General features: G+C 47.3%; 1 protein-coding gene across 6 annotated transcripts in view; it reads left to right on the plus strand.

Moving 5' to 3' along the window:
- The window catches only part of CCDC171 (coiled-coil domain containing 171), a 432,482-nt gene that overhangs the window by 260,596 nt on the left and 159,096 nt on the right, over positions 1-12,790 (plus strand). For all 6 annotated transcript variants that reach the window (XM_090038740.1, XM_090038741.1, XM_090038744.1 and 3 more), the window contains one exon: positions 11,983-12,135. In XM_090038740.1, the coding sequence (XP_089894866.1) occupies positions 11,983-12,135 (153 nt within the window). The remainder of the gene's footprint in view (positions 1-11,982; positions 12,136-12,790) is intronic.

The following is a 12,790-nucleotide window of genomic DNA, read 5'->3' on the forward strand; positions in this document are numbered from 1 at the left end:
TCTTAAAAATCTCCAAGGGTGGAGATTCCACATCCTCTCTGGGTAACATGTTCCAGTTGGTTACTGCCCTCCTAGTGAGAAAGTTCTTCTTAATACCTAACCTTTTGTCATTATAATCTCTGGCTACCAACAGCAGAATTTTAAAAAAATAGTATCTTTTATGAAATAGAGGCATAAAAGGGTAAAAGGAAGGAGAGGAGGTCACTATGAAGGAAGTTCATCTATCTGGATTTTTCCTTTTATTGTCTTGGTTAATCCAGAGTAATTCATTACCATTTATATCTAAAATTGGCAGCCCTATGTAACTTTTAAACTTTATTAACTTGCATCCTGTGTTCCATCCTTAGAATGGCTTTTTAATGTTTAATATTAACATTCTTTAGCCCTCAGAATTTCTGTGGCTTTGTTGGCAAAGTCTATGGCCCTACGAACATTCCTACAATAGTCGTCAGTCTGAAAGAGGTTTTAGCTATTTAAGTAAGTGTGTGTGTGTGTGCGCGCGCGCGCGCGCGCACGTGCATGTGCACGTGCCTGCAAATGCATGTCTGGGTTGCAAAAATTCCTATAACATTCAGGGATCATTATGACTGGTTTTTCTGGATGAAAATCAAAGCCTGATATGTATTTTAACAATCATTCTTATTTGTAATGAAACATGATTTGTTACACAGTTTCAGATGTTCTATTCCCTGTCTACATGTCACACTATTACCACGACATTCAAAAACAGAAGGGCTCACTAAAATGTGGTTCCTGTAGACATGTCTGAATGTCAAATTTAGTGCTATAAAGATGAAGCAGGAGGGGTAGGAAACTTTCTTTACTTGTTATTCCTATGGCTTTTACAACTTTCTGTGCCTCTGTATAGTAAGGGGGGAAATATTTTATTTCTGTAGGACTAGAGGGGTGGGGGGAAGATTTATTGTGTTAGGACCAGAGGATCCGTGCTGATCCCTGTTAAACAGAGCTTGTTCACTGATTCCCAGGGCATTATAGATAGTGTTTGCATCTGTAGCCTGCAAATCAGAACTCCTTTAGAAACTTATGCAATCATTGCCTGAAAAGCTTTACAATGAACAGACAGAAAATACACCCAGTAGCAGTTCTGAGAGTAGGGGACAAGCAGATTAGCATCTGGTCCCCTCCCTTTTGGAGAGAGGTTACAGCTGCAGCTACAGCTGGTGGCTGGCCACATCAGCATTGCAGCAGCTGCTGCTGCCCAGGGCACAGAGCTGCTCTGTAATGTGTCTCCCTTTTTTCACCTGGTCCCACCCACCACTGCCACCTAATGAAACTTCTGTTCTGTTAAAAGTGTTGTTGATGACTTAGCAGTAACATGTCCCTACTTGATAAGAGCATTGTTCTTCTGGAAGTACCATCTTTTGGCAGAGATTTAAAATTGATGTAGGTTAGTTTTTGAAGAGCCCATGGTTCCTTTTGGAAGGGTAGAGGATATTTTTCCCCATATCCTGGATGAATTCAAATTTAGCCTGACTTGTCTGTATTCTGTGGGACTTTTAAATTGAATACTAGTGACTACTCTCCTTAAGTGTGCACAAGCACTACTGTTCCAGTCAGCTGTTTTCCTGGCTGGAACTTTTTGATTTTTAGGCTACTTGTTTTTATTTTCTGGATGTTCAGAACAAGTAGAACAATTGGGAAGATGTACCTTATTTCTGATGTTAAAAAAATGTTTGCAACCTTGTTTTAAACAACTCTGTGAATAAAGTGGCTGGGGTTAGAAAGTTCAAATTTGGCAGGGAGAAGGATTTGCGGAAATGAGATGCACAGAACACTATCAAAGAAAGCAGTGCTACAACCTTGTATACTTGGCTATAGTCCTGTTGATTCCTGTGGGCATCTGAAGGGACAGCATTATAGGATACAATAAGATCAGTGCTTGAGCAATTAGGGTGAGCAGGCTAGGAAAGCCAGTCTGCATATCCTAACTTACCTTTGTGCTTAATTCTGTGATGTAGGTATGCATACTTACAAGTCACATACTAAATAATAAAACCAGATAATTTCAGAATGTGGGTATTTTTCAAGAATAATCAGAAAATACAAGAATGTAAGTTACAGCCATAGTCTTACCTTTGTCCCTTACAAGTTTTCAGCTGTAAATTGTGCATTTGCACACAATTTTTCAAGTAAGATAATGTGCAAGGTTTTTTTTTCCCCCTATGCTTTTGGATACAAAAAAATGACACTGTGTTTGATATAATGGGATTCCTTCATTATAAGATAATGAAAATGAGAATTTAAAAATGTATGACTATGTATTGCAGGCTTCAGTCCAGGAAGTTATTTAAACATGTGGCCAGTTTTGAGCACATGATAGGTGAACTAAGGTTAAATTAGGGTGACCCTATGTTCTGTTTTTGCTGAAGCAGCCCCCTTTTAAACACCTGCCCCAGATGTTCCATCAGTGCATTCAAATATATGCTTTTGTCCCATTTTTGATGGATGCCCAGTAGAGGACTGTCCCTCTCCCTCCTCCCCCCTGCCCCCCATATGTACATAACTCCACTCTCCCTTTCTGCCATGCCTCACTCTCCTCTCCCTTCCTCCCCCCAGCTGAACTGAGACTAGAACATAGAAACAGTTGAGCCTGACACAGAGTGCCCTGTTTTGCAAATGGAAATATGGTCACCCAGTTTAAGTATCTTACTGTTTTGTATAAAATATGCTATTTTTTTTGTCTGAATCTGATTTTTGAATGTAGTTTGCATGTCTGTCACACTTGGATACAATTGAGTAGACAAGAGAGAGAGAGAGAGAGAGTGTGTGTGTGTGTGTGTGTGTGTGTGTGTGTGTGTGTGTCTGACATGATAGGCACTGATAAGGCAAAGGTCTCCACACAAGCCAATCCTTATGCTTTTATAGATCCTTTGTGGGTCAAGGCCACAATTTGTGAAGTACTTAGGAAATCTTGATGAGAACTGTTGAAAGTAAGTTATATGCAAGGTGTGACGTTACTAATTTCCCTTCATTTTTTAGCCATTTTTCATAGTTTCTAGGGTCAGAAGGGACCTTGAACAGATCCCCTGGGACCAAGGGACCAAGTCCGGCCCCCTGCCCTGGGCAGGAATGAGTGCTGGGTTCAAAATACCCCACCCAAATATCTATCCAACCTCCTCTTGAAGTCCCCCAAGGTAGGGGAGAACACTAGCTCCCTTTGGAGCCCATTCCAGAGCCTGGCAACCCTAAATGTAAAGTAATGCCTCCTGATATCAAGCCTGAACCTGCTCTCAATCAATTTGTGGCTGTTATTCCTTATTATCCCAGGTTTCATAGTTTCTAAGGTCAGAAGGGACCTGAGCAGATCATCGAGTCTGACCCCCTGCCATGGCAGGAAAGAGTACTGGGGTCAAATGACCCCAGCGAGGTGTACATCTAGCCTTCTCTTAAAGACCCCCAGGGTAGGAGCCAGCAACACTTCTCTTGCAAGTTGGTTCCAGATCCTAGCCGTCCAGACTGTGAAGTAGCGCCTCCTGATACCTAGCCTAAATCTACCCCCTGCCAGCTTGTGACCGTTATTCCTGGTTACTCCTGGTAGTGCTTGGGGGAACAGGGACTTCTCCAATGCCTGCTGGTCCTCTCTGACTAGTTTGTAAGAGGCCACTAGATCCCCCCTCAGCCTTCTCTTGTGGAGGCTGAACAGGTTCAGGTCGCGTAGCTTCTCCTCATAGGGCCTGCCCTGCTGCCCCCTGATCATGCAAGTGGCCCTCCTCTGGACCCTCTCCATGTTGTCCATATCCCTCCTGAAGTGCAGCACCCAGAACTGGACACATTACTCCAGCTGCAGCCTGACCAGTGTCGCATACAGGGGGAGGATTACCTCCTTGGACCTGCTTGAGATGCATCTGTGGATGCATGACAAGGTTCGGTTGGCCTTCCTGACTGCCTCCCCACACTGCTGGCCCATGTTCATCTTGGCATCAGTGATGACTCCAAGATCCTTTTCTGCCTCTGTACTGACAAGAAGGGAGTTAACCAGCCTGTAGGTATGGTGCCGGTTCTTCCTCCCCAGGTGCATCACCTCGCACTTGTCTGTGTTGAATCCCATCCTATTCTCATCCACCCACCCCTGTAACCTGTCTAGGTCTGATTGCAGCCTATTCCTCCCTTCTAGCGTGCCCACATCCCCCCACATCTTAGTATCATCAGGAAATTTGAACAGGGTGCTATTTACCCCCTGTCCAAGTCACTGATGAAAATGTTGAACAGTGGGGGCCCAAGGACTGAACCCTGCAGAACCCCACTGCCTACATCCGTCCAGGTCGAAAATGACCCATCCACCACCACTCTCTGGGTGCGGCCCTCCAGCCAGTTGGCAACCCATTTGACTGTGTGGATGTCGACACCACAGTCCCCCAGTTTCTTAATGAGAACGGGGTGAGAACGGTGTCGAAAGCCCTCCGAAAGTGCAGAAAGACTATGTCCACTGCTACCCCAGCATCTAAGGATTTTGTGATCTGGTCATAGAAGGCCTCCAGGTTGGTCTCACAGCACCTGCCTCTAATGAACCCGTGTTGATTGCCCCTAAGCATAATCTCCCCCGCTGGCCCCTCGTGGACATGCGCCAGGATAATTCTCTCAAAAAGCTTGCCCAGGATTGAGGTTAGGCTAACTGGACTATATTTTCCCGGGTCCTCTTTCCTCCCCTTTTTGAAGATGGGAACCACATTGGCCCACTTCCAGTTGTCTGGCACCACACCAGAGCACCACGAGTGCTCGTAAAGCCGTGCCAGGGGTCCCTCAATGACCTCAGCCAATTCTCTCAGTACTCGAGGGTGGAGATTGTCCAGACCAGCTGATTTAAAAGACATCCAGTCCTTCCAGAAGTTCGCTGACTAGTTCCTCACCAACCCTTGGTCTAGGTGTGCCTCCCCTGGAGTCTAAGGGGGACCAAGAGGGGGGGTGGCTGTTCCGGTCCCTGCTCAGGAGAATGGAGGCAAAGAAATAGTTAAATATGTTGGCTTTGTCATCTGGTGTGACGACCAAATTTCCTAGTGTGTCCTGCAGGGGCCCCACATTACCCGGAACCTTCTTTTTGCCCCCTATGTATTTAAAAAAAGACCTCTTGTCCTTGATCCAGGAAGCTAGTCCTAGTTCCATCTCTGCCTTGGCCTTCCTGACTGCCCCCCTGCGTCCCCGAGCAACCACAGTATAATCCTCCCTGGTGATGGCCCCTCCCTTCCATTGGGTGTGCGCCTCCTTTTTAGCTAGGAGACTTTCCCAGATGCTTTTGGTGAACCATGGGGGCTTTTGCGCCCTCCTGCCCCCTTTGATCCATGTTGGGATTACCTCCCTCTGGGCTTGATGGTCAAGCACCCTCAGCCCCCTCACCAGGTCATCACCCATGGCCAGCACCAGGTCCAACAAGGCATCTCCCCTGGTGGGGCTGTGCACCTCCTGGGTTAGATGGAGATCCTGCATTCTGGCTAGGAACCTATGTGAGCAGTCAGACCAGGCTGACTGCTCTTCCCAGCAGATGTCTGGAAAGTTCAGGTCATCCATGACGAACACGTCCTTTGACCCAACTACCTCCATGAGCTGACTTAAGAATTCCTGGTCTAGCTCTTCCTCGTTGTTGGTTGATCTGTAGTAGACCCCCACCGTTAAATCTCTTTTCCCTCGACTGCCTTGTATTCTAACCCAGAGCACTTCAGAGTGCCCCTCCTCTGATTCTTTGCTAATTCACAAGGATGTGTATTCCTCCTTAATGTAGAGTGCCACGCCCCCACCTTTCCTCCCTGTCCTATCCCTCCTGTACAGCTTATAGCCCTTGATATTCACCACCCAATCATGCATTGGGTCCCACCACGTTTCAGTGATCCCTACTATGTCTGGGTTGGTGTCAGCTAGCAGGAGGGTAAGTTCCTCTTGCTTGTTTCCCATACTACAACCGTTTGTTTAGAGGCATTTGAGGCCTCCTATGGATGTTTGCACTGGCCCCCTACTATCAGCATTACCCTGGCCCCTATTGTTTACCTGTGTATGTGTTCCGCTTGTTGGTCTAGGCTTGGCTGTACTTGCGGGTGTTGCTTGGTTTGGCAGTCCAATGTTTCCTCAGCCCTTGTCTTCCCCTTCCCCCAACGAGCCTAGTTTAAGCCCGCCAGAGGAGATCCATCAACCTAGAAGAAAACACACGCTTACCTTTGGGGGAAAGGTGGAGCCCATCCCATCCGAGCATGTCTCTTGTTGTGATGTGTGGGTCATTGTTGAGGAAGCCAAAGCCCGCCTCGAGACACCATTCCCGAAGCCACCAGTTGGTCTCTGTGATGCACGTTGCATGCCATCTTCCATGTCTGCTCACTGGTAGGATAGAAGAGAAAACCACCTGTGCATCTATCTCCTTCAGCACGCCCCCCAGAGTGTGGTAGCCTGCCATCAGGTGATCAGGGCTTCTCCTGGAAGCATCATTAGTACCTACATGGATTAAGACCATGGGGTAGTAATCAGTGGCCTGGATCACGGCCTGGATCATCTCCTTCATGTCCTGAGTCTTTGCTGCAGGTGGGCAGTAGACCTCGCATGTCTCGCATGATGGGGCCCTCTCTACCTCTCAGGATGGAGTCGCCTATGATGATCACTCAACACTCTTTCCTCCTGGCCTGCTTAGCTCCTTCGGCCTGCTCAGAACCTGGAGAGCGTGGAGTTGCCTCCTCTCCGGTTGCCTCCTCTCCTTTCTTCTCCTCCAGAGTTGCCAGGGCCTCATACCTGTTCTTCATCTGGACTGGAGGAACTGGTACTGCTGTGTTATGAGCAGCCCTGGTTCTGGAGGTGACCATCTGCCACTCTGCAGTGGAGGGCACCTCCCAGGGTGCTTCTTCCTTGGGTGTGTGACCCTGCAGGGAAAGGAAATAGCTGTCAATTTCTTCCTCCACCTCCCTGATTCCCCTCAGCCTGCTAACCTCATCTTGGAGCTCCCTCACCTGTGCCTCCAGGGCCCTAAGGCGGGCACCTGCAGGACAGGTGTAGGGGTCCCCAATCCCTGCCCCCCCCAGGCCTTACTGGGCAACTCCCACAGGCCAGGGGGTAGGCGGATGCCAGCCCCCGCTGTGGGGTCTGTCTGGGTGGAGGCCTTAGACAAGCCCTGGGAAGACTGCGCCCCCCAGGCAGGGGCACTGGCAGCACTCCGTGTCAACACCGTCATAGGAGTTGCTGCTTGTTTCTGGCTTAGTGTGGTGCCTTTGCCCCGCACTAACAGGAATCTCCCTCCTGGCCCTTCCAGCTCGCCCACTGGCACGAACGCCGATGCAAACGCCGGCGTGCTCTGTTCGCATGGCTGGGGAGCGTGGCTCCCTACCAGCTCAGTTAAGAGGGATCCGGGAGGCTTCCCCTCTGGATCCAGCTCAGCTGCGTCAGCCCCTCTGCGCCACTTACCTTAGGGGGTTCAGCTGCTGCTGCCCCTGCTGCTGGCTCCACTGCTGCTGTGTTCACCTCCACTTTGGGTCAGGTCAGGGAGCACATGTGCATGGGACACATGTGTGCCTGGATCCCTCCTCTGTTCCCCCAGGCACCAAGTTGCGCCTGGGGGAACAGAGCCTCACCTATTTTCCTCTGGTCCCCCCCGGTGAGTTTATAGGTGGCCACCAGATCCCCTCTCAGTCTTCACTTGTGGAGGATGAATAGATTCAGGCCCTTTAGTCTATTTTTGTAGGGCCTGGCCTGCTTCCCCCGACCATGCAAGTGTCCCTCCTCTGGGCCCTCTCAAGGTTAGCCACATCTTGAAGTGCAGCACTCAGAACTGGATGCAGTACTCCGACTGTGGCCTGACCAGTGCCACATAGAGGGGATGGATCACCTCCCTGAACCTGCTAGTGATGCATCTGTAAATACACGACAAGGTGTGGTTAGCCTTACTGACCACTTCCTCACATTGGTGGCTCATATCCATCCTGGAGTCAACAATGACTCCAAGATCCCTTTTAGCCACTGTGTCGTTGAGAAGGGTGTTCCCCAGCCTTGAATATGTTGCAGGTTCCTTCTCCCTAGATGCAGCACCTTGAAAATAGAATGGAATTCAACGCAGTCAAGTACATCTGCCCACCTCTGTAACCTGTCTAGATCTAGTTGGATTCTGTCCCTCCCCTCCAGTGTGCCCATTTCTCCCCACATCTTTGTGTCATCAGCAAATCTGGACAGCGTGCTTTCTATGCCCACCTCCAAGTCGCTGATAAAGATGTTGAATAGCACAGGCCTGAGGACCAAGCCCTGGGGAACTCGACTGCCCACATCCCTCCAGGTCAAAAACCACCACTCTCTGGGTGCGACCATCAAGCCAATTTGCCACCCATCTAATTGTGTAGGCATCAGTGCCACAGTCACCTAGTTTTTTTTTTATCGGAATGGGGTGAGAAACAGTGTCAAAGGCCTTCTTGAAGACCTGGTAGACGACATCCACCTCAATGCCTGCATCCAAGGACCTTGTGACCTGGTCGTAAAAGGGAACAAGGTTAGTCAGGCAGGATCTGCCTACAGTGAACCCACATTGGTTGCCTCTGAGCATTACCTCCCATACTGGGCATCCGCAGATGTGTTCCTTGATAATTTTCTCAAAAGTCTTCCCAAGGACTGAGGTGGAACTAACTGGCCTATAGTTACCCGGGTCCTCCTTTCTCCCCTTGTAAGTGGGGACCACATTGGCCCTTTTCCAGTCCTCTGAGACCTGGCTGGAGCACCACAAGTGCTCATACAGCTGTGCCATGGACCCTGCTATGAGCTTCACCAATTCCCTCAGTTCCCTCAGATGAAGAGCATCCAGACCTGCTGATTTTATACACGTCCAGCCCCTCCAAGAATTTCCTAACTAGACAGTCCCTGACCCTAGGCATGGCTTCGTGTCTCCTGAGCCTGTCTGTAATCCTAGTCGGGGAGTTGTCCTGGTCCCTGCTCAGAAATATGGAGGCAAAGAACTCATTCAAGAGATGAGCTTTTTCCTTTGCTGCAGTCACCAGATTGCCAGGTCTGTCCTGTAGGGGCCCCACATTACCTGGTGCCGCCTTACTCCCTATGTATTTTTAAAAGGACTTTTTATTATCTTTAATTCTGGTCACTAGCCCTAGTTCCATCTCTGCCTTGGCCTTCCTAACCGGCTCCCTGCAATCATGAGCAATGGAGGTGTAATCCTGCTTAGTGACAGCCCCTTGCTTCCACTGATTGTATGCCCTCAGGCCCTCCTGGATGCCTTTACTGAGCCAAGGGGGCTTTTTAGCACTGTTGTCCCCTTTGGTTTGCGTAGGAACTGACTCCCTCTGAGCTTGGTGGATCATTTCCTTAAGGAACAACCACCCGTCCTGGACTCCCATTTCACTGAAGCTCCGAGTCCCCAATGTCTCTTACTCATCTCCTTAGCTCATTGAAGTCGGCCCAACTGAAGTCAAGGACTTTTGCCTTACTGCTTGCTTTCACCACCCTGCACCGGATAGTAAATTCCAGCAGACGATGGTCACTAATGCGTAGGTAGTTGAGCACCTGCAGATCCCTCACCAAGTCATCACCTGTGGCAAGGACCAAGTCCAGCAAGGCATTTCCTCTGGTGGTATTATGTACCTCCTGGGTTAGGTGGAAGACCTGTATGCAGGCAAAAAACCTATGTGAGCTTTCAGACCTGGCTAACTAATCCTCCCAGGAGATATCTGGGTAGTTTAGGTCACCCATGATAACCACGTCCCTTGTCCTTACAGCCTCTGTGAGCTGACCTGAAAATTCCAGGTCCAGCGCATCCCCCTAGTGAGGTAGTCTGTAGTAGACACCCGCTATCAAATCCCTTTCCCCATGACCCCCTTGCATTCTAATCCAGAGTGCCTCAGTTTGCCCCTCTTCTGAACCCGTCCTAATCATTGAGGACATGTACTACTCTTTAACATAGAGAGCTACACCCCCCCACACACAACTTTTCTCCTTCCGCTGTCTTGTCTATGCAACCTGTAGCCCTCAATGTCTACTACCCAGTCATGGGTAGAATCCTACCAGGTTTCTGTAAGCCCAGCCAGGTCTGTTTTTTGCTAGCTAGCAGGAGGTCGAGTTCCTCCTGGTTATTCCCCATACTTCTAGCATTTGTATAGAGGCAGTTGAGACCTCCTATGGGTGTTCATGCTGCCCTCTTGTTCCCAAGCTTGCCTGGGCCCTTGTCACTTACCTGGGTTGTTCCTGTTCACATCACCTGGCTTGACGTCGAAGTGTCCTCCTGTACCTCTGCATCCCCATCTCCCAGTGAACCTAGTTTAAAGCTCAACATACGAGATCAGCCAACCTGGAAGAGAAAACATGCTTAGCTTTCACGGAGGGATGTAGCCTGTCCCACCCTGGCATGTCTCCTGTGCAGAAGTGTGGGTCATGGTCGAAGAATCTGAAGCCTTTCCAGTAACATCAGCTCCGAAGCTTCTGGTTGACCTTTCTGATGGAGGCCTTATGGCACTGTCCACATCTGCTCACTGGAAGAACAGATGAGAAAACCACCTGTGCTCCCATCTCCCTAAGCTTGGCCCCCAGAGACTCGTAATCTCTCGTGGTGCGGTCCGGACTACTCCTGGCCGCATCATTAGTGCCCACGTGGATAAGGACCAAGGGATAGTGATCAGAGGGCCGGATGAGGTCCAGGATAATCACCATGATGTCCCAAATCTGAGCTGTGGGCAGGCAGCAAACCTCATGTGCCATGGGATCTGGGCGACAGATGGGTCCCTCCATTTCTCTCAGGTGGGAGTCGCCCATTACGAGGACCCAGCGTCTCTTCCTCTGGATGTTCTGACATCGCTCAGTCTGTGCCATGTGTGGAGTGTCATCGGCTCCTCTGGAGTCAGCCTCACCTGCCTCCTCCTCCAATGCTACCAGGGCCTTGTACCTGTTCTCCAGTTGTACCCGGGGGGGGGGGCGGGGGGGAGGGGGGCGACACTGCGACAGCATGAGTAACCCTGGCCCTGGTAGTAACTGTCTGCCATACCACTGTGTCTGGTCCTTCTGGGGTGCCTCTCGACTAGGCACTTGACCCTGCAGAGAATGGAAATACCCATGAATTTTGTCCTCAGCAGCCCTGACTCTAGTATAAATTGGGGATGGTCCTGCTATTTTTCTTTTAATTTAATAAAATAAGAAATTTGTAAAACAAAGAAACAAAAATTATAAAAGTCCTTGCAAGTGTCCATTAGCTGTATGGGATTTATTTTACTCTGCACCTCAGAATTCTATTCAGAAGGCCAATTTCTTATTAGCCTTAATGCTGTTCTTACATTAGAAAACTCACTGCAGGTCATTTCAGAAGGGAAAACTGTAACCTATAAAATGTGATTAACCTGTTGTAAAGAAGTCCAATAATCTCAACAGTGTTATACTATTTAGGGTAGATATAAAGTTACCAGTACTGCCAAATCATTTGTACTCTCTTGTGCTGTTAACTTTATTATCGGTTTGATCAATATTACACAGCTGGGACGTTCTTCCACTATATACATGAACACAATTATATTTTCCCAGCTATATTGTAATCAAGTTATTTACTTTCAAAGGTCTGTAGCTTTACTTGGTTTCTTTTGTTGCCTGCCAAATTAAATTTCTTTTTTTTTTTTAAATGTGAGGTGGGAGAGTTAATAACTTAGCACATTTTGAAAATGATCATGTTTACCTGAAGCTCTTAAGACAGAAACTGAACTAGCACTGAAACTTGTATTTCAATACAGTGTATTGGTTTAATGAAGTAACCTATATTTGAAAATAACATATGGAAACCCTTTCTACTTTAAATGCAGGTCTTGTGCTTTCTCTAATGCTATTAACCATTTACAATAGCCTTTGGAATACATAGAGCTTGCTATGCCTTTTAATTATTAAATGCTATTGTTGAACTATTATGTAATTTTTTGTGTGAATATTAGAAGTTAGCTATTGTGATTCATTCTATAATTACTTCGGATGCATGCTGTTTATCATTTATGTGCATGTGGTGTTGATGATTTATTTTACTTATCTTTAAAGGCCGTGGTTAAAAGTTTTATGAATGTCTACCAACTTGCAAGCTCCGGAGCTGCTACACTGGAGAGAGAAATAGCATCTCATCGACATCACGTTACAGTTCTGAAATCAGAGCTCCAGACAGCTTGTCTTCGTGAAAATGAAAGCTTACAATCAGTAAGTTTGCTTTCATATTTGAATTTGTTTGTATAATTTGGAAATTTAAGTTACTAGGATATATGTACACTTATGCTGCTGAGTGCCAATATGAATGTATGGTCAGATTGCAATGTAAATTTACACTGTAGTTTAATACAGCAATAAAAAAGCACTATTATGATGCTTAATGTGCACTGATAGAGTAGGTGGAAAACAAAAGAATAATTTTTATCATCATATCTTATATAAAGATTTGTGTGGTGTTGCCAAAGCAAAAAAATGTAGCGTCATGATTTCTTTGTCTTAGGCAGTGCAGCTGACAGTTGGATTTTGGACCTGAAGCATGCAACTATCTAAAGATAGCGTCCCATTAAGCCGGAATGTTATTAATTATGCGTATAACCCAAATGGTAATTAGAACATGTGATTATTCTCTGTAGGCAACTATACTAATTCATAATACACATCTAGCTGGAGAAATTTATTGTGATTTAGTTAAAAGGTTAACATCCAGTTTCAAGAATCATTTTATGTCTAAAATGGTTGTCCACAAAGATATTTGGACTCATTTAAAGCTAATAAGGTGGATTCAGCAACTCTAAGAACTGTCTCTAGGGGAATTATTGAATGCAGATGCATTTGTGTCACACAGGCATTAGGCAGACAAATAAAC

The sequence above is a fragment of the Crocodylus siamensis genome, chromosome 3 (assembly GCF_052110815.1).
Source record: "Crocodylus siamensis isolate JL-2025a chromosome 3, ASM5211081v1, whole genome shotgun sequence".
Classification (NCBI taxonomy): domain Eukaryota; kingdom Metazoa; phylum Chordata; order Crocodylia; family Crocodylidae; genus Crocodylus; species Crocodylus siamensis.